At 43.5% G+C, this 19,237-nt stretch overlaps 1 protein-coding gene across 6 annotated transcripts in view; it reads right to left on the bottom strand.

Moving 5' to 3' along the window:
- The window catches only part of Runx1t1 (RUNX1 partner transcriptional co-repressor 1), a 147,694-nt gene extending 128,992 nt beyond the window's left edge, over positions 1 to 18,702 (bottom strand). For 3 of the 6 annotated variants that reach the window (XR_005875444.1, XM_021225290.2, XM_005066828.4), the window contains exon 1: positions 18,495 to 18,702. Coding sequence is in view for 2 of the 6 variants with exons in the window: in XM_005066828.4 (XP_005066885.1) it covers positions 18,495 to 18,522 (28 nt within the window). In the remaining 4 variants the exon portion in view is untranslated. Of the gene's footprint in view, positions 1 to 10,546; positions 10,751 to 10,816; positions 11,077 to 18,494 lie in introns of those variants that run through there. The other 3 variants (XM_040741124.1, XM_005066830.4, XM_040741119.1) reach the window with 3 other exon arrangements.
- Positions 18,703 to 19,237: the final 535 nt, after the last annotated feature.

Raw genomic sequence — 19,237 nt, 5'->3', positions numbered from 1 at the left:
GTGTATTTCTCAATTTAGTATACTAGACAAATACAAATATTAAGGGAAGAAGCAACAGGAAAGTATTTAATATATGTAAGCAAAGACTGATGACATAGATGGGGAAAAAACAAAATAAAACTCTTGAAAAATATTCTAAAACTCCAGTGTACTATGATCAATATTCATATGGTTTATATATTGTCACTATAGAAGCGATGTTTGCTATGCTATACTTTATTGACAAGTACATGACAGCTTTTCAGTTCCTGGCAGCCATGGTGACTGAAAAAAAAAATCACTGCCAAAATACAATACACCTTGTTGGGATAATTCACTGTAATGTTTCCCAGCTACTTGAATGCCTCAACCTATATGAAACAATGTGATCTTATGAATTTTCTTCTAAGAGTCCTCATGGAAATAGGTTTTGACTGATTTTTTGAGACAGGCTAAGTAACAACCTGGATCCAAATTCATCCCTTGTGTGCTGGGATCACAAGACTGAGTCGCCATGTCAGGTTCATACGTAGTTCCAAATTCTCTTAACTGGGGGAATGATACAAAGAGACTTAATACTAAAGGTGTAATGTTTACTACTGTCTTTTAGCAATCAAAAGAATTACTCTACTCTTCTGAGGCCTCCATTTTAAAACAAATCCATGGTTTCGCACGATACTATATTAAGCTGACTATCTGTTGACGGGAAAAATATAAAAACACTCATTTCTACTCTAGCAACAATATTTTAATGTGTGTTTGTTCTTGCTTAAAGAAGACTTGAAAAAGCATTGTTGCACGAAAATGTATTTGTTCTGTAAACAATTCATTGTGCATTAAAGAGATAAAACTCAGTTCAAAGACCTATTGGGAAATTATTCTTCCCTTGCCCTCAAGAGCACAGAGCCTGGAATCTGATAAATGTCAGTTTCCAAGGACTGTCCCTGTTGCCATCAACTGATCTTTAACACTTCACCCTGTCCTTACAACTTTCTCACCACTATGTAATGTTAGAGTTGAAAGAAGCTTTAGAAATTATCTTATAACCAAATCTCAATGTTTACATAAGCATATATACATAAGCATACATAAAACATATATAAACATATATAAGACAGAGGTGGCTTTTCAGAATAAGAGGCTAAAGGCCTAGACCTCAGTAGGCCTGAACACTTCTTACTCACCACATACCCCAAAGATATCTATAGAAAGGTTGGCCACAACCATCTGAAAGAGTTTAAGGGAGCCAAATCCATGAGACAGACAAGTCCCAAAGAGGTTCAACGTACACTTGTGTAACTACACCTTCCACCCCACAAAGGTAGCTGAGACCTTGGGAATCCCTTGGGTTGAAGTATCCAAATGACTCCTCAGCTCCCTCCTCTCTAGGCTGGGATTCCACGAACCTACAGCAGGGCTGAGAGGCTGCTCCTTAAACAAACAGCCAAAGTAATTCCTAAATTCTGCAAGCTAAGTGCACTGGACAGTTCATCTGTTGTTAACCTCCTCCTCTATGAATCCCCCACTCTATCCACGCTCCAATTATTTTTTTTTTCTTGGAAATGCCTCTTGCATCTCACTCTTCCTTCCTATCCTAGGAAGCCATCATGGCCACCCTTCTGTAGTACCTACAATCCAAACTGCTGAAACCAGGGAGTGAAGAGGTAGCTCACTGGAGAATGCTGGCTTAGTGTGCATACAACCCTGGATTTAATCCCCACCTTAGAAACCAAAGCAGAGAGCCACAGTACATGAACTGATACCAGCATACTACTTGGTGGCCTCCACGCCTTTCCTAGCTTCCACTGCACTAGACCCATCACAACAGGGCCAACTCTAGAGGAACAGTGTTCACAAGGCTCATGGCCTCTCCTAGTCTAGGGTATCTTTTTGTGTTGTCTTGTTTTGCAGACATATGTTTTTCTGCAACTTTGAAGACTGTCCCAGAACTCACTCTGTAGATTAGGCTGGCCTTGAACTCACAGAGATCCTCCTGCCTCTGCCTCTGGAATGCTGGGATTAAAGGTGTGCACCACTACCACCTGTCCTTTTTTTTTTTTTTTTTTTGCCTTTAGATTTGCTTCCTAGTGGTATCTGTTGTTCAAAAAAAGTTCAATTAGAACTCATTCATTATAATATTTTAACTACCCTGGCTTTAGAGCAGGAAAGGGATACAAGACCCCAGGCCCAAGCAGGGACCCTCCATGCTACTTCCTGATGAAGATGCTACCCAAGTCAAGTGTTTTGTTTTTTTTTACCTGTAAGCCACCAATGATCTTTCCCCTTTCTCTGCACTCTACCCCAAGGCCTTTTGTGCAGCATTTGTTACTGTATTTCCTACCTCCTCTCCCTTGCTCTCCACCCAGGACTCTAACCTTGTGAAAACACTACGGACCAATAACAAAAACCAGGCCTTGAAAAGCTTAAATGTGGTAGTTAAGATCACTTTATGCTCTTCTAGAGGACCAGAATTTGGCTTCTATCCCCTATATCAGGTTTCTCAATACTACTGTATCCCCAGCTCCAGGGAATCCAATACCCTCCTCTGATATCTGTGGCTACACACACACATGCAGCAGTATTGACACAGAAACTCTCTCTCTCTCTCTCTCTCTCTCTCTCTCTCTCTCTCTCTCTCTCTCTCTCTCTCTCTCTCTCGTTCTCTCTCTCTCTTCCCTCCCTCCCCCCCACACACAAGAGGCGGGGGATAAAAATGAATGGGACTTACTGCACCATTTAGTTAGTAATCAAGGCATACTATGGTTGTAACTATTAACCCTGTCCCAGTAGGTGTTCTAGTCATGGAGCCTGCACCCACTACTTGCCTTACCTCCCCTCCTAGCAGCCTGCCTTACACATGGCAGGAATTACCAGTTGACTTTAGATCCCTCTGCAGGAGTGCGCATTTCATTTTTCGAAGGCCACTGGAAGAACTGTCTTTACCAGAGTTACACAGCCAGGGTGAGAGTCTTGAGGAAGCCACCCTGGGCTTCATGGGCTGCCTCTCCCCTCTTTTATCGCTCTCCACTTCTATTTGTCTCTAGTATTTTCTGCCTACTCCCCTGTGGTCAACTGAAGGCTTAACTTGAACACGTCAATCAATGGAGACGAATCACATTTCTTTTCCCTTTCACCTTCACCAACCCTGCATCCTCTTGCTTAATCAAAAGGATGAGAAGTCACTGCCTATATGGCTATCCATGAGAGGTCAGATGTGGATTTCCTTTCTAAAGAATTCCAGCTCGGAATGAGAATGCAAATGTGAGTGGGTGAGCCGGAGCTGACACACCCTAGACACACCCTAGACGGTACAGAATGCTAAGGGTTACTTAAGACTGCTCTCACAGGAAAGGATTATCTTGTCAATGGAATACATGCCACAGTTCCAGACCCGATGTCATCTGCTGTCCTTCCCTGCTGTTTGCTCATCACTGTGTAGAGAATACATGTGTGGACACCGCCTTCCAGGATCAGTCACATCTTAGTCTTTCTTGTGGCCAGAGAAAGGGATGGAGGACTTCTACATGGACTAGTCAGCCAGCCAGACTAACAAATTTCCTAAGACTCTGCACCAAAAGCATAACTAGTACCAAGTACCAGGCGGGGAGTGATCTGAAGCATTCCCGGCAGTATTCCAGGCCATTTCCCTGGCATCATCATTAGTGCAGGCCCTTTGGGGATCGCCATCCTTCTTGTCTACAGCATTAGGCTCTGATCCCCTGAGTGTTAGTAGGTGGACTCCTCTAACAAGTCCATCAATAGAGTCCTACCAAATACTCCATATAAAACACCTCGCGACCCCCTCCATTAACTCATCACCTGGTCTCACAGCTCTCCTTCCCCTCATGCCATCAGCATATCCCTAGCTTTTCAACATCTTTACAATCTTCCATGCTATCTCTTGGAATACTTTCATATATCTTAGATAATATACAACCCAATGGACTCGAGTTTTAAAGAAGAACACGCTGAATCTCTAAAGACATTTTCCTTTGTGGCGAAGAATTTCTATTTAGCATCACACTGAACTTTGAACATCAGTGAAAAAATATTCTGTGGCCTATAAAGTAAGAGTGATTCCCATGACTTCCATTTCTAATGAAAATTGAAAGAAGCATTATTCTCAAGACCTGTCAGCTAAAAAAACTCCTTAGCAAACAGCAAAAATGTCTTTAGATGGCAATGAAATGTTTATCCTGATCAAACCAAACACATGTAATCACTCCTACTTGTCAAAGAAACCCAGACCTGCTTTATGTGGTGATTTCACAAATTAGAAAATCATAAGACAGACTTCTAATATCTGTACTTTCATCTCTATTGATTTTACAAACAGAAAACGAATACAAAGCCAAGGAGCTGATGGCAACAACCAAAAGTTAAATTCTCCTAAAGAAGCATATGTTAAGCTCTCAGGTTTCTTTTAAGTCTTGATTTTAGTCACATGGCTATTCACTGCTCATTTTAATAAGTTGTTATTAGTTCATGCTCACAAAGTTATTGAAAGGGGGCATTTGCTATATCTCCCAGGTGACTCCAGACTTTGAGACTATGGGCTATAGTGAATGTCCACTAATGACATCCAGTCTCCACTCCCTTTACCTCTCCTATGGCTTGGCACAAGGCCAGTGACTGTGAAGGAAAAGCATGAAACTTATTTCCCTTTAACAGAAGTCCCTCCTCACTGCAAAAACAGATCTTCTCCCATCAAAGATGAGTAATGACTAACACCTCACACAGTCACCTAAGGTTCACAGTGGCTCTAGAAGACTGATTCCCTCTTTCCAGTGCTTTTCCTCCTCATGCAGAAGGGTGGATAGCTAGTAAATCCCTACTGTAACATATCCCAGCAAAGTGTAAACCAACAGTGTCCCCCAAACCCATTGTCAACAATACGCACTATGCTTGTAAGAAAATCCAAGTCTATTCCTGGTATCTATTAGGCATTCATGTAAGAGACACCTTCATCTTGCCTCTGAGGAATCCATCTGAAAACTGGGATATACCTTAAACTACCAAGGAAGTCAGTGAATGAACTGAAGGGGCATCACATGTTATCTGTCAGGGCACTACATACCCATACGGGGCCCTTCTTTTTATAACACAGAGTGCTATATGCCATGCAACCAGTTACAATATAAATGTCTCTAGAGTAGAAGATGCTACAAAACCTTTTTCTCCTAGTCGAGTGTGGTATATGCCTATAGCTAATGTCAATCTTAAGGAGCTAAAGGAGCAAGAACTGAGTTGCAGGCCAGTATAGGCTACATATAGGTCAGCCTGAGCTGCATAGAAAGCTACATTATCCAAAACAACAACAACAAAAAGCAACTCCCTCTTCCTCTCAAACGTCAGACAAAAAAAACATCTTAAGATGACAAGACAAGAGATCAAGATATATAACGTTCCACTGGGGTGGGAAAGCCTGAGGATACCGGGTAAAAATCTGTGGCAGGATGCTAGATGGGGACTAGATCAGTAGCTCATGAGCTCATTGCAAGATGAACTTATCAGGAGAGGTGAATGACATGAGATTCAGAAAGATGGAGATATACACATTGACACACATTAAGGAATATCCAGGATGTGTTAGTAGGGACCGGCTGTTTCCTGCTCAGTGTGACTCAAAGGTGGCTTAAGTAAAAGAAAACAATGCCGAGCTGGAGAGATGGCTAGGTGGTTAAGAGCATGCTGGCTGTTCTTCCAGAGGAGAGAGGTTCAATTCCCAGAACCCACATGATCTGACACCTTCACACCAATGCACATAAAATAAATTTAAATACATTATTTATTTAAAAAAGAGAGAGAGATAGCAATTCTGCTGGGAAGATCACTAAGACAGGTATTCACAGAGAAAGTACTAATGTGAGAACTCAGATACAAAGTAGGTCAGTTTGGGGAATACAAGAAAACCTCCGTTTTAAAAATTCTGGTTAAAGCCAAGCATAGTAGAGTACTCCTTTAATCTAAGCACATAGGAGGCAGAGGCAGGCAGATCTCTGTGAGTTCAAGGCCAGGGTTAGGGTTAGGGTTAGGGTTAGGGTTAGGGTTAGGGTTAGGGTTAGGGTTAGGGATAGGATTAGGGTTAGGGTTAGTGTTAGGGATAGGATTAGGGTTAGGGTTAGTGTTAGGGGTAGGGATAGGGGTAGAGTTAGGATTAGGGTCTACACAGTGAGTTCCGCAACATCTAGGAATACCTGGACTTTAAAAAAGTAATTAATTAAAGTAAATAAAATGTTGACCAACAGTAAAACCAGAACAACAGCTGTGGCTAGTCTCAGCCATGGTTAGAGTTCTTTGCTGGGAAGAAAGTGAGGTGTTAATTAATCATTCACTTGAGTCTATGATGAAAAGGTATGTGAAAGTTAGGACCAAGATCACAGTAAGCAATCTCTGTCATCTGTTGGTTATTTACCTTTCTCCCAAGACAACTATGTGGCAGTCCCTAAAATCCCAGAGCACACTCTCAGGTTATCTTTGCCCCAGGTATTGAAAGATAAATGAGGCCAGTCAATTGTTTTCCCCAAGGCATTTGCTTTGTTTAGGTGTGGAGACTCATCAGAAATTTCACATTTGTGTTCTTTGTATTTTTCTTTCACAGTATCTATATTTTAAGTGCCTTCTCTATTTGCCCTACTAATGATTTGTCTTGAGCTTTTGGCCAATACATAATCTACAAAAACAAACAAGTGTGTCATTTCTTCATAAGTTATGAGTTACAATACACAAGATGTCATAAATTGAAACTACAGATTAAGTATTCCACATCCAGTCTATGTAATGCTAGGGATAAATCTAGGGCATCAAGTAGCTAAGCAAGCACTCTATTAATTGATCTCCATCTCCAACTTCACGGGGTTTCCAGCTTGTCTATCTACCACTGGAAATGCTACTGTTTTTAAGCAATACAAGTGTTTTTTTGCTTTTTCCAAACAAGAAATCACCATGCCTTAAACTGCAACCATGGAACTTTTCCAGTGATTCTGACATAAGAGACTGGACATCACACCACAATTCTGAAGATCCAGGATTGTCTGCTCTCCTGGAGCATGTAAAATGCTGTGACTTCAGCACAGAACATCCTAAGTGACAGGGCTGGGTTTGTGAATAAGCTTTCTGAATGATATGTGATTTAGCATACCCATACACCCCCCCCCGCCTCTACATCTGTCTCTGTCTGTCTCTCTGTCTCTTTGTCTCTGTGGGGAAAGGGATGGTGAGGCAGTTTCCTGTAACTCAGGCTAGCCTCAAACTTACTATGTAGCCAAGGATGACTCTGAACTCTTCACCCTTCTACCTTCACCTCCCAAATGATAAGATTATAGGTGTAAGCTACCATGGCTCAGGCTCTTTTTTTGAAAGTGGCAACATATATGTAACAAAGAATATACTCACATGGAACCAAACTTACATAATGACATGCCTGAACACCATAACACTGAACTGTTCATTGTGCTTCAGTTTGGAAACGACACTCCTTAAGAGCAATATTCTTTGAATTCATACGCATAACCATTCATTCAGTAACACATTCAGTTTTGCCTTCAAGCACTTCTTATTGCAACCTGATGCTTCATAAGAATACTACATCTGCAAATCAACATGTTCATGAGTCATCATCAGCCTCTATCCTCCCCTTTCTCCTTTCTTGAGCTGTTCTGAGTTTGCCAGTGAAAAATGTATCTAGCAACTCAAGTGTGAAGCCACAAGCTACACAGCTAATTGATCCTCGGCAGTGATCTGGTCTCACCCGGGACAAATGACTTTAGCCACAAGTCACATCAAGTGCAATCAATGACTGAATCAATATCTAACCTATCCACATATCTTCTTACTATATACATATCTGTGCCCACATTACATGTAAATAGTGTCACCACTCACATTTTTATTATATGGATGAAGCATTTTTTATTATGATTATTTTAAATACATTCTGGAGTTTTCCTTTTAATTAATACTAGATGAGTTAAAGAACATGTCTTTTCTAGAAATGTCACCAGTAAAATGCATCCAATTTTTCCTCTAATGTGGTCCATAAAACTTATTTGATTAGCAGTACTATAGAGGCCAAAGCCTTTGTATGCAGGCACTCAAGCATAATTTAATCATTTTATTTAAGCATGAAAAAAATTATTTGAAAGCCCTGTTAGGTAAAATATCCCTGATTAGTTTAAACTTACATTTGAAGGTGTATTAAAGGTGAAATATATTACAGACTGCTCAGTATGCAATAAAATCATGTTAACTTTCTCACAGCAGCCGCCAGTGAGTTAAAAACTGTAGTATTAGAGAATGTAAGGAATAATATCTTTTTTAATAAACATATTTTAAAAGATTATTTAAAAATAAATGTTGTTTTGTGCAATGCCTTTTTATACTGCCAGGATGTTCACCTATGGAAACCTCTTTTCATAGCCAAACAAGATGAGGCCCTAATTGCATAACACCATTTATCTGCTGAGGAAAGTGCCCGCAAATGAAAATGCACATTAGGCAGGAGGTTGTCAGAATAGAAAATTGTTTTTTTTTATTTTTATTTTTTTGTTTTGTTTTTAAATAACCCACTCACATTAACAAAAGGCTGCAGTAGCTTCCAAATTATAGGTTGTTATTTTTAGTGGAAGTAGTTCAATATTCATATTGGAGCAGATGTAGCAGTTCAACAAAACGACTCTTCAAATCCTGCACAAATTGAAAACAGGAAAACTGATTGCATTTTCTCTTATCACTTTCCTTTTCTGAATTGACACTTTTAGCCTTCTGAAAATTTACACATGGCTTTCATCTCAACAGCACCTGCTGATCAAATGGAAACCTAACATTTTCATGAAAATGGTCTAAAAGACTAGTTTTGTTCTAAAACACTGCAAAGGGCACTGGTTCCCTGCTTGATGGCAACAGTCACTGTATACTACGTGTAAGTCATGGCCACTTAGCTTTTTAAAAACTATGTTTAGTCTCTTCTGGCTTTATCCCATGCCTACTTTTGATGTGCTTCAAATTTGTTGGACTCAGTGTCTACCTAATACTTAATTTTATTATGTATTATATGTATGGTGTGTAAAATGCAAAGTGTGTAAAATGCCAGGTGACAATAAGACAGCAAATGATATTTTGTCAGCATCTGCTTGGAAACGGTATAGATCCATATCACTGTCTATGGACACACCTGAGCTTGAGGGAGTCACATCCCATCCATTTCCTGTTTCATTCACCAAAAGAAGCTGCAGAGGAGTCAGAGTAAGGCCCTATGTCAGGAGAAACTCAAAATACTGCTTTCTAAGATGCAGACTTAGCTGTTTGAGAACCCTAGACTGGAACACAATGGCTATCACCCTGGAAATCTTGGAAATGGGTGTTCTCTTATGTAAAATATTCAAGATTACTAACTAGGTTGCTTCCCCAGATTTCTGAATAAACATACATTTCTATGTAATATTCAATTCTGGGGAAATGATTGATGTTCCCAAGACATGTTTTCTGACAGTTCCTTAACCAAAAATGTTCTGCTCCCGCTAAGGGACTGCAGGCTAGCCTTTGCCTGCCTGGGTGATAAGGTACCCTGAAGGCAGAGAGGACATGCAGTAATCTACGTGCCACTCTGACCAGTTGGTCTGTGAATTTCAGGGTTTTGTCATGCTCACTGAGGCGACAGCAAACCTGCAATGTCAATATGTTCAGTCAATGGAAGTAAAATAATGGGACTCATTGTCATCCCCAATCGATCTGCTGCTGTCAACAAGGAAACATGCCCCTCTGACTTTAAACAAATTTTAATTAGGCTTTTAGTTACTGGCTCCTATCTATGTACCTATGAAAACACCTATCTCAACTGTGTGTAGGAGGCAGAAGCAGTCATTTCACCTACTTTTCTTCATTTTAAGAACATTGTAAAGTTTATGTGATTTTTTAAAAAAATACATTCATGAGTCAAGTGACAATTTGCTTCTTCCCCCCCCCCCACATACACACACACTGACTTCAAGCAAAAGATGGCATGGTTCAAATGCAAAATATAATCTCTCTACCACACCTAAGAGTGATGCTCGCCCTTCTAGCCAGAGTTGAGTCATAATCTACCATTCTCCTTCCATATTAAAGGCGGTCTTCTCTGCCTTTTCACACTCCTTCTAGGACCCAAAGCATCAATTCATCACCTGTTCAGAACAAGCCAAGCAAAACCAAATACAAATGACCAGTTCCCCAAAGCCTCTGCCCTTCCTGGCTTTATCAGTCCTCAGGAGAAAAGGTGAGAAAGCACCTTGAGAATAAGGCGGGCTCTGGGAAAGCAAGCATGCATAGGGAATAAAACATTGTCAGTCACTCAAGTCGCACCTCAGTTCCCTAGTCTTTCCCCTTTCCACCAAGAGACCCTGTCACCTCAAAATCGAAACAAAATAGAGCTAATCAAGTTGTTAAGAGTTCTTCCTCTCTCTTCTACATCTGAGGGCTCCAGCTTCCGATCAACAAATAATCTATTGTTCCCCCTTTATCAAGTCTCTTTCAACCTATTCAGGCTGGCAACACTAAACCCAATTAAAGATAAGGCTCTCCGTAATCTCACCTCCGTGAGTCCCCGTCTGGATAGCTGAGGTGATGGGAGATAGCGTGGAGGCCAGGGCCGCTGCCTCCTCCTCACCCCGCACAACAAAAGGCAGATCCTCTCCCTCTCCCTCTGTAATCTTTAAATGTAAATTCCCTCTGGCAGCTAAGAGCAGCGCCCGATAACAGGTTACATCTTCACTTCCCTGGCTCTTATCTGCTCCAGATCGTTGGGGGGCCGCCCCCACGCCGCGCCCCGCCCCGCCGCCCCCAGCCCGGCCGCGGAGATTACCTTCCGGCGGCGAGCGCGCGAGGCGGCCGGCCGCGCGGCCCCCACACCGCCGCTTTGTATTCATTAAACACACATCGGAGCTTATCAGAAGTAAAGGGCTGGTCGGGATGGCACATTGTGTGTGAGTGAGTGTGTGCGCGCGGGAGGGAGAGGAGAGGAGCCAACGTGCATCAGGGTGATTACAATATCAGCAGGGCCCAGATGGAGGCAGGAAAATAAACAGAGGGTGCGTGCGAGACGGAGGGGAGCGGGAGGAAAAGTGGGAGAGAGAGGGAAGAGAGGGAGGGAAAAGATGCTGGCAGGAGGGGAGACGGGGAAGAGATTCAGGGGCGGGGACCGGCCTGGGATGGGGTCAGAGCGTGAGGACAGCTATCCAGAGAGGCTGTGAGGTGGTGGCAATCAGCCCCACCTCCCAAATATATGCCAACCCTGTGGCTCCACTAACATTAGAGGTTCCCTCAAGGTCAGTGGGATCAAGAGCTCTCTTGGTGGTTTTGACAGTGACACCTTCACCACCTCACCTCCACGCAAAGACATACCATTTGCAAAACAAATCTACCGTGCCTACACAACAGTTCTGCAGTCTGCCAGATCAACCTCCTGTGGGAGTTGCCTCTTTCTCTGTTGACCCCCATATTCTTAAACCCAGTCCCCAGTCACACACACACACACACACACACACACACACACACACACACACACACACACACGGAGATACAAAAGATCCCCCCACCCAAACACACACACACACACACAGGCCTCCTTTCACGCTTTGACTGTGTCCTAGGAGAAGCTTCAGGGCAGCCAGCTTCATTGTGATAAGAGGACCACTTGTGATTGGTGGCTACAGGTGACTCAGACACCTGCTCCACCTCCAGAAGTCGTGTTGGGGTAGCAGCTTCCTTCTGTGTACATCTGAGAGTCTGTTTGGGAGGTGGGAATTCGAAATTGAGGCAATCAATCTTGGCTTGAGCTGCCTTGTAGCTCTTCACCCACCCAGAGCCTGAGAATCAATCAGAACAAGCAGGAGCTAAAGCTCTGCCAGCCGGCCAGAGTTCATCCTCCTCCGCCCTGGCCGGGTCAGGAGGGGGATACACCTGAGTAGTCCCTAGGGAGCCCCTTTTCACTTTTAAATGCACCCATCAGACAATCTGAACATCTGATCAGATCCTTAATGGAGTGCGGATAATGCAGCAAAGGAGGGCTTCTCATTGGGGGAGGGGGAGTGTTTGGCTGTGTTGTGTTTCTAGGCACTGAAGCTTGGTTAAGCCTTTCCTGCACTACCGAGACAGAGTTCAATAAACCACAAACTGGTGTGGCACACACTGCAGTCACAACTGCTGTGAAAGTTGGGATCATAAAATAGTCTATACAAGAAAAGTCAGTCAAAGGCGACAAAACGGGGCTAATGAGTTGAGACAGAGAAAAGCAGGGGCATATTTTAACAGGGGCTTTGTTTCATCAAGTGCCTTCCAAATCACCTAGTCCAAAACAATAAAACTGATCTTCTGTGCAATGGACACCCTAGACACACACACACACACCAAGAAAAGAATCCAGGGAAATTTGATAGGTAACACAAAGTGAAGAAAGCTGGCCATCGTGGGGGAAGGGCATGTGTGAAAATCTTGTCATAGAAAGAATGCCAGATAAAAGGGGCTCTGCTACAATCCTCCAGTAATCCAATAATGTGGAAAGCCTCTCAGTATCACAGCACAAGAACAAGGTAATATTTCTCCATAAATCTTCAAAAAGTGACCAGGTTCAGTAGCTAGGGAAGGGGGCTGGGGCAAGAAGCAAACCATTTGGCAGGCTCCATGACAGAAGTGAACTCTGCCTGGCTGAAAATCTGTCATCCCACATGTTTTAAATTCAATAATAGATATCCAGAATATCCCTTTAGCTCTTGTAAAAGATGTCCCTTAACCTTTTCTCTCCCAGTGACAGCAAACTGCATTCACAGGAGCCAGCAGCAGCCCCTGTAGTTAGATCAGGTTGAGCACAGCCTGTGTGTGAACACCTTGAAATCCAATGCAACTCAGCAAAGGGGGCAAATACAGCATACAAATGCTCACTGACTTTCTCCCATTGTATTCTGTTACAATGCTAACAAAAATGCACTAGATGTTTATGCACAGAAATGTCACAATGAAACTCATTATCTTGTGCAACTAAAACATACTTAGAAATTAAGAAAGTTTTAATACCGCCTTTAACCTCAGACCAGTCATACTTTTCTCTAAAAGGTATCCCAAAGACTAGGCACAAAGAAAACAACAGAGCAACATTTAATGCATGAGTGTTCTTGTTTTGTGAAAGTACCGTGTTTCTACTACTCTGTGAACTGACTTCTGGCTCCCCACCCCCAACTGCTTCAGAGCTTTCAATGAAACACAGAGAGAGAGAGAGAGAGACAGACAGACAGACAGACAGACAGACAGACAGACAGACAGACAGAGACACAGACAGAGAGAGAGAGAGGTGTAGTGTGGTGGACCCCCCCTCCCTTGTAATCTCAACACTCAGGAGATAGATGCAGGAAGATCACTATGAGTTCAGGAAAGCCTAGTAAAATCTAGGCCAGCCTGGGCTACTGAATGAGATCCTGTCTCAAGAAAAACCAAAATAAAACCCAAAGCAATATAGTAATCAAGAATTATTATCATGGACTGAGTGCCCAGCAGAAAGTGGTACCTATAAGTACAGACAACTTAACGACCAAGCTGGACCGAAATTTTAATTTCAATGAGTTCTTTTCTTAATAATAGGCTACCTTCTTGTAAAAGCAAGGAGTCCATCTGCCCCATGCAGATAAGTTTTGAAATATTAATTCAGATAAAAATCTAGCATTTTCTTTCTTTCTTTGAGTATGTGAAGTGTAGTGTGCTATAATGTGAGAATTCCAACATATGACCATTATGGCATAATATCTCATTGCTCAGCTTGTCATTATTTCATTTGTAATTCTTATGTTAATTATGTTCATAATTACTATAAACAGATGTGGTAGACATTCGTGTGACCTTTCATCGAAGGATGCATTCCTCAGTCACTTTGCTTTAATTTCTCATGGATGTGAAGCTGAAGATGCAGAAAAGGAGAAGAGCTTTCTAATTTTTAAAGAACTCTTTCTATGCATAAGTTAACACAAGACCTGCCTTCATCTGCATTTCAGAATATGAAAACATTTCTGGCGTTTAAGCCGTTTTACTGCACATTTCTAAGCTGCTGAGCCCACTGCTGTTCACTAACTTGTAACTGTGGATGCCAAACAAAGGCTACCACCCATGGCCAAGTTGCCGTCTTTATTTTTTTAATATCACAGGTTAATGCAGCAGAATTGTGCTCCAGAACCAAGTGCCTGGAAGCTCCAGAGCAATTTATTTACTCCTGTTCAACCATCATCCTTTTTACATAAAACACATTTACAGTAAAATCAGTATGGATTTCATTAGCTGAAAACCTCCTTGAATTTCATTTCTTTTGGCCTTGATCTATAATTAGTGTGGACAGACAGGTGCAAACCCTTCTCTTCTACAGATGGCTTCTGGAAATGGTGCGGAGTGGTTCCTTCTGTTTAGACAGCACAGAGATAACCTGCTCTGTCTTATCATTTACAATTACCTCCATTAAACTGAACTAATGTTTGCTTTAATAAAATGTTCGCTGTTCTTTAAACATTATTTAGGAACTCTTATATTAATGGCTGTAAAAAGGTGAACTTGGAAGGTGTCTCTGTAGGTAATAACAAAAAGCTTACACTGGACAAAATATCCCCTTTGATGGACAATAGTCTGAGGTTCACAAAGATTTTTATAGTTGACTTAACATTTATTTGTTGGTTTATATAAAAAGGGTCAGATACAATTTTGTAAAGGTCATACAGGTGACAAACACAATTTAACAAACAAAACATGGGGACACAGGGTACCCCCCACCCCCCACTGAAGTTTAGAAGTTTGTCTATCCTCTTGGGGACTTTGAGTTGATACTGAAGTCCATAACTATTACGATGCTAGACTCTTGTCAACTGATACTCCTGTCAGCCTAACTGTATGCTTGTACTGAACTTTTAATAGGTTATCCTCAAAGCCTTCTTCCAAGGCACATTAAAAATTTTTAACTGAATCTAAATGACTTTTGTAAGTTCATGGTTTAACTGACTCCATCTCATAATAATTAACTTCTACAAATCAAAAGCTCAATTTGTCCTCCTTTTGCTACCAACAAAGACCAAAGATCATGGTATGATGAATAAGGTATCCATATAATAAAGAACCATTAAGTGCCCAAACATCAACAAATAAATAGCCTTTCCCACTTACATAACTTACAGTAATAGACTTCGGCAAATTGCAACTGACTTGGTTTTTTTCACATGCAAATTGTGCAGGTGCCAATTTTTCAGACTGCTTTGCTATGGAAGGGCTATGTTGCCTGCATAAAACCTCAATGAAGAAGGCTTTGCATTCAGGGCCTGTCAGCTGATGTTCATATCAAAGAAGTGAGAAACAGGATTTGACAGTGAAGAATGTCCTAAACTGACAACCACTGACCAGCATTCTTAATGGAAGCATTTCTTTCTCGTGATCCCTTTTCAATGTTTAAGAAAGAGGGAGGGGGTAGATAAGCCTCTATTTTACAATAAAATAAATTATAACGGAACCTGACATTTGTGAGGTTCTTTACAATCTTTAGAGTTTACCCAATATTTTCGATAACACCTCGATGGGAAATCTCATCGCTGATGCTAACATCAAGGGCAATGCTTTCCATCCTTCAGAAAAGAAGGATTGGATAAGTATTACAAAGCAGTAGTCTGTAGCTCAAAGGTTGCTGTCCTGATATTTCCAGGAACTTGCCATTTAATACTGCAGCTTCCGCTACAGTGAAGGCAGAACACTTCTTATTTGAAAGGTCCTTTCAAAGACCATTTTAAAAATCGAGTCATTTTCATTAGCAGGTACTGGTGATGAAAGAGACTTAATCAACAAAGAAAAATATCATTTCAAAGGCTCTGGTCTACTTGGAGTTGTCTAAATACTGGAGAAAAAAATCCAGGTGTTCTCTCTGCTGCTTTTATTAGATGAGAACCAGACACCAGCAAAATTACAGAAATTCTCCAACACAATATCTAGTTTTTCAAATAAAGCGGCTGCCATCCAAATGGTTTGTAATTAATGGTTAAATACATGTATTTAATATGAAGCTCTTCTCTAAGTATGGGCTTAGCTAAATGTCAATTTCTGTGTAGTCAGAATGATTCCTTGATGATTTTGTTGGGATTCTGTCTTTTAAAGAATAAATTAATAAAACATCACAAGCAAAGTGCAGTATGATAGGGAAGAGTTCGACTTTCTCAACACCCATCCTGGTTGGAAAACTGAAAAAGCAAAAACAACCTGGATCAAACTATGATTCTACTTAACATCATGGGAGACTTTGGGGCCTCTCTTTTAAAAACAAGAGTAAAAAGAAAATGAAACCACATAACCATCTCTCTTCGTTGACAGGCACCATAGTGCTCAAACTAGACAGTCCTTAAAGAATTAATATGGGGGAAATAAATAGCAATGGGAATGTGTTTTTGTTTAGACACATTACAACTGACATAAACACCAAAACTGAGGCTCTGAAGGCTTAAGAAACAATGGTATGTGCTGATACAGTCTAAGGAATTTTGTGAACAGGGAAGTTGGGCACTTGGGAGGTCAAGGCAAAGTGATGCAATAAACTAAAAGGAGACCCCCAACATGAACAAACCGTTCATCACAGAGAAGCTGGTCGATTTGTATTCTGCAGAGTGTGGACTGCCCGGGCATAGACCCAGGTCGACTTTTTGCTCTATGCAAAGGAGGGTGATGATAATAAGAGCCACTGGGTGCACTTAAAAATGGTACAGATGTTGAAAAGGATACTAGGAGGGGGAAAATCCTGTAAAACACATTTTTGTTCGCACACAAGGTATAAAGAATGCTTTGGTCAGCAACCCGACCTTTATCAGAAGATAAATCAATTTGCAGCAGCTGTGGACAGCCATTTATATACAGGCCCTGGGCAGATTAATTAAGGGAAGCGAAGTTAAAAATTCAAGAGGGCTCAGAGTTACACCAAGCACATGAAGTTGGTCTGGAGTGGCCTCTCCAGCTCCCCTGGTCCTCACTCCTTGGCTTTGGGGCTCTTCCCAGGGAATACTAAATAATTCCTTTCAAGCTTCTCTCTGAGCGTTTTCCCAGGAAGCACCAGTCATGCTGGGGCACGCTGGGATTTGTGGTGCCCAGTCCTAAAGGAAAGCTAAATTCGAACGATTTCTCCTCTACCGTTTGCAAGGGGCTAGGAAGGCAGAGGGCTCCAAGACTCTAAACAAATCCTCCAAGTTGTAACAGTGTACAGGGAAGAGGGGGAGGGAGAGCAGCTATTTTTAGTAACAGTCCTGGTTCACATCCTACTGCCCATAATCAAAACACTCAAAACTTTTCCAAAGCTTAACTGACCTTACCAAAAAAAAAAAAAAAGAATATTAAGAAAGAAAGAAAGGAAGGAAGAAAGAAAGAGTACTTTCAAAAACTGGGTTTAAGTGCCATATGCCGACCTAACCATATTTGCTTAAATCATCCGGGGCAGCGAAAGATCCGCCCGGGAAGCGGGTGTAGACGTGCCAACCGACTCTGGACCTTCTACATTCGCCTTGAGGATGGTGAACGGCGGGTCCCGGGAATCCGCTAGCCCCAGGAACTTCCCCTGAGAGATTTCTGCAAAACGTAATAAATTCTCCCGCTGCAGCTCGGGTCTGGATTCCGCCCTGCAGGAGCTACAGGACACTGCGTTCTGCTTTGGGCTCAGAACAGGCGGGCGTGACCCGGTCGGGGCTGCGATGGGAACACCCTGGAGGGTCAGAACGGCTGGGCCAGCGGCGCACTGAGGTACCCGCAGAGGCGATGCTGCCCAGGTGTGCCCGGCTGTGAAGCTCAGGACTTGTCTCCGCCGAGACTCGGCTCAAAGAAGCTGCCTGTGCGTCTTTGTCGGGGTTTCCCCCAAAGCACCCCCAGATACCCAAGGGTAAGGAGGAAGTTATCAGGCGGGGCACACGGAGCCGGGTGCAACTAAGAGGACCCCTACCCAAGTGGCAGCCCAGTACCAAGTTAGGATTCTTTGCCTTGCTCCTAGAACTAAGGTGTCCATGAGAACCAGCCTTTCGCTTCCAGTTTTAAAAACGCACGGTGCGGGTGTGGAGCCACCTGCCAAACACACCGTGAGCACACTGACCAGTTGTTTAGTCGAAGGAGACAAGCTCATCTTTCTAATCTCCTTTGATGAATAGAATAAAATAAGATAAAAAGAAAGTGCGGGTAATCTAATGTAAAGAAAGAAAAAAAGAAAGAAAGAAAAAAGAAAAAAAAGGAGGGGAAATGCTGTCTTGGTTTGTCTGCAAACTTCAGTGTCATCGCAGGCTCCAGAAACCGCGATGTTCTTTGCCCCGCTACGCTGTCCTACTCTAGTTGAGCGTCAAGTTCAGTCCAGAGCCTCTCGGTCGAATTAATCCAAACGAAGCTGACGGTCATCAGAGTAGTAATTAACAGTACCAGCCCGAGGCCGGTCTCCGCCACCCGTTTGCCCGCTCGCCCGCCCGGCCGCCCGGCTGCCCGGCCGCCAATCCAGCCCGCCCGGAGGCACTTACACTGCACAGGGCCGGAGAGTCCCACCATCCGCCGCGGGCTCCCAGCTGCAAATAAAACTTCCTGCGGTCGGTGGCGGCCCGCGGGGCCAAAGGACCAGGGCGCGGCGTCGCTTCCCTCGTGAGGCCAGAGTGTCCGTGGCCACTCGCCCACGCGCGCTCACCCGGAGACCGCCTAGTCTTTGCGGAGCAGCCGCTGCCGCGGCGCACAGCGAGCTGTGGGGCGAGGAGCCCGGGGTGGCGGACGCCAGGCAGACGCAGCCTGCGACGCGGAGCCCGGCGCGCGCCGAGCTCAGCTTCCCTCCTCCCGCCTCGCTCCCTCCCTCCCTCTGCTCCTCTGTTGTTGCTGCTGTGGCAGACAAATGTGATGTGGGGCGCAGGGGATTGCCACTGTCACAGGCGGCGTCTGCGTCCGCTTCGCCCGCCCTCGCTCGCTCTCGAGGAAGGCGACTGCATTTATCTGCAGGGCGTCCGGGCGTCCGCCGGGGAGCAGGAGCGCCGCGCGCAGCGCACAGCGCCCACTGCGCCCACAGCGCCCGCACCAGGCCGGCTGCGGCGCGCACCCGCACCCGGGGTCGCCGTGCCGTTCCGGAGGGAGGTGGCGGCGCGGCCGGGACCAGGTGCGGGGGGGGGGAGTGTGATGGGGGGGGAGACGGGAGACATCTGTGTCGTGCGGGGGTAACGGAGGTCAAGTATATGTTAACAATGGGCAGACCCGGTTCGCAGGGATACGCTGGCGGGCCGTA

Source organism: Mesocricetus auratus, unplaced genomic scaffold (genome assembly GCF_017639785.1).
Source record: "Mesocricetus auratus isolate SY011 unplaced genomic scaffold, BCM_Maur_2.0 Super-Scaffold_6730, whole genome shotgun sequence".
Classification (NCBI taxonomy): domain Eukaryota; kingdom Metazoa; phylum Chordata; class Mammalia; order Rodentia; family Cricetidae; genus Mesocricetus; species Mesocricetus auratus.
This window is presented reverse-complemented; position numbering and strand designations above follow the sequence as displayed.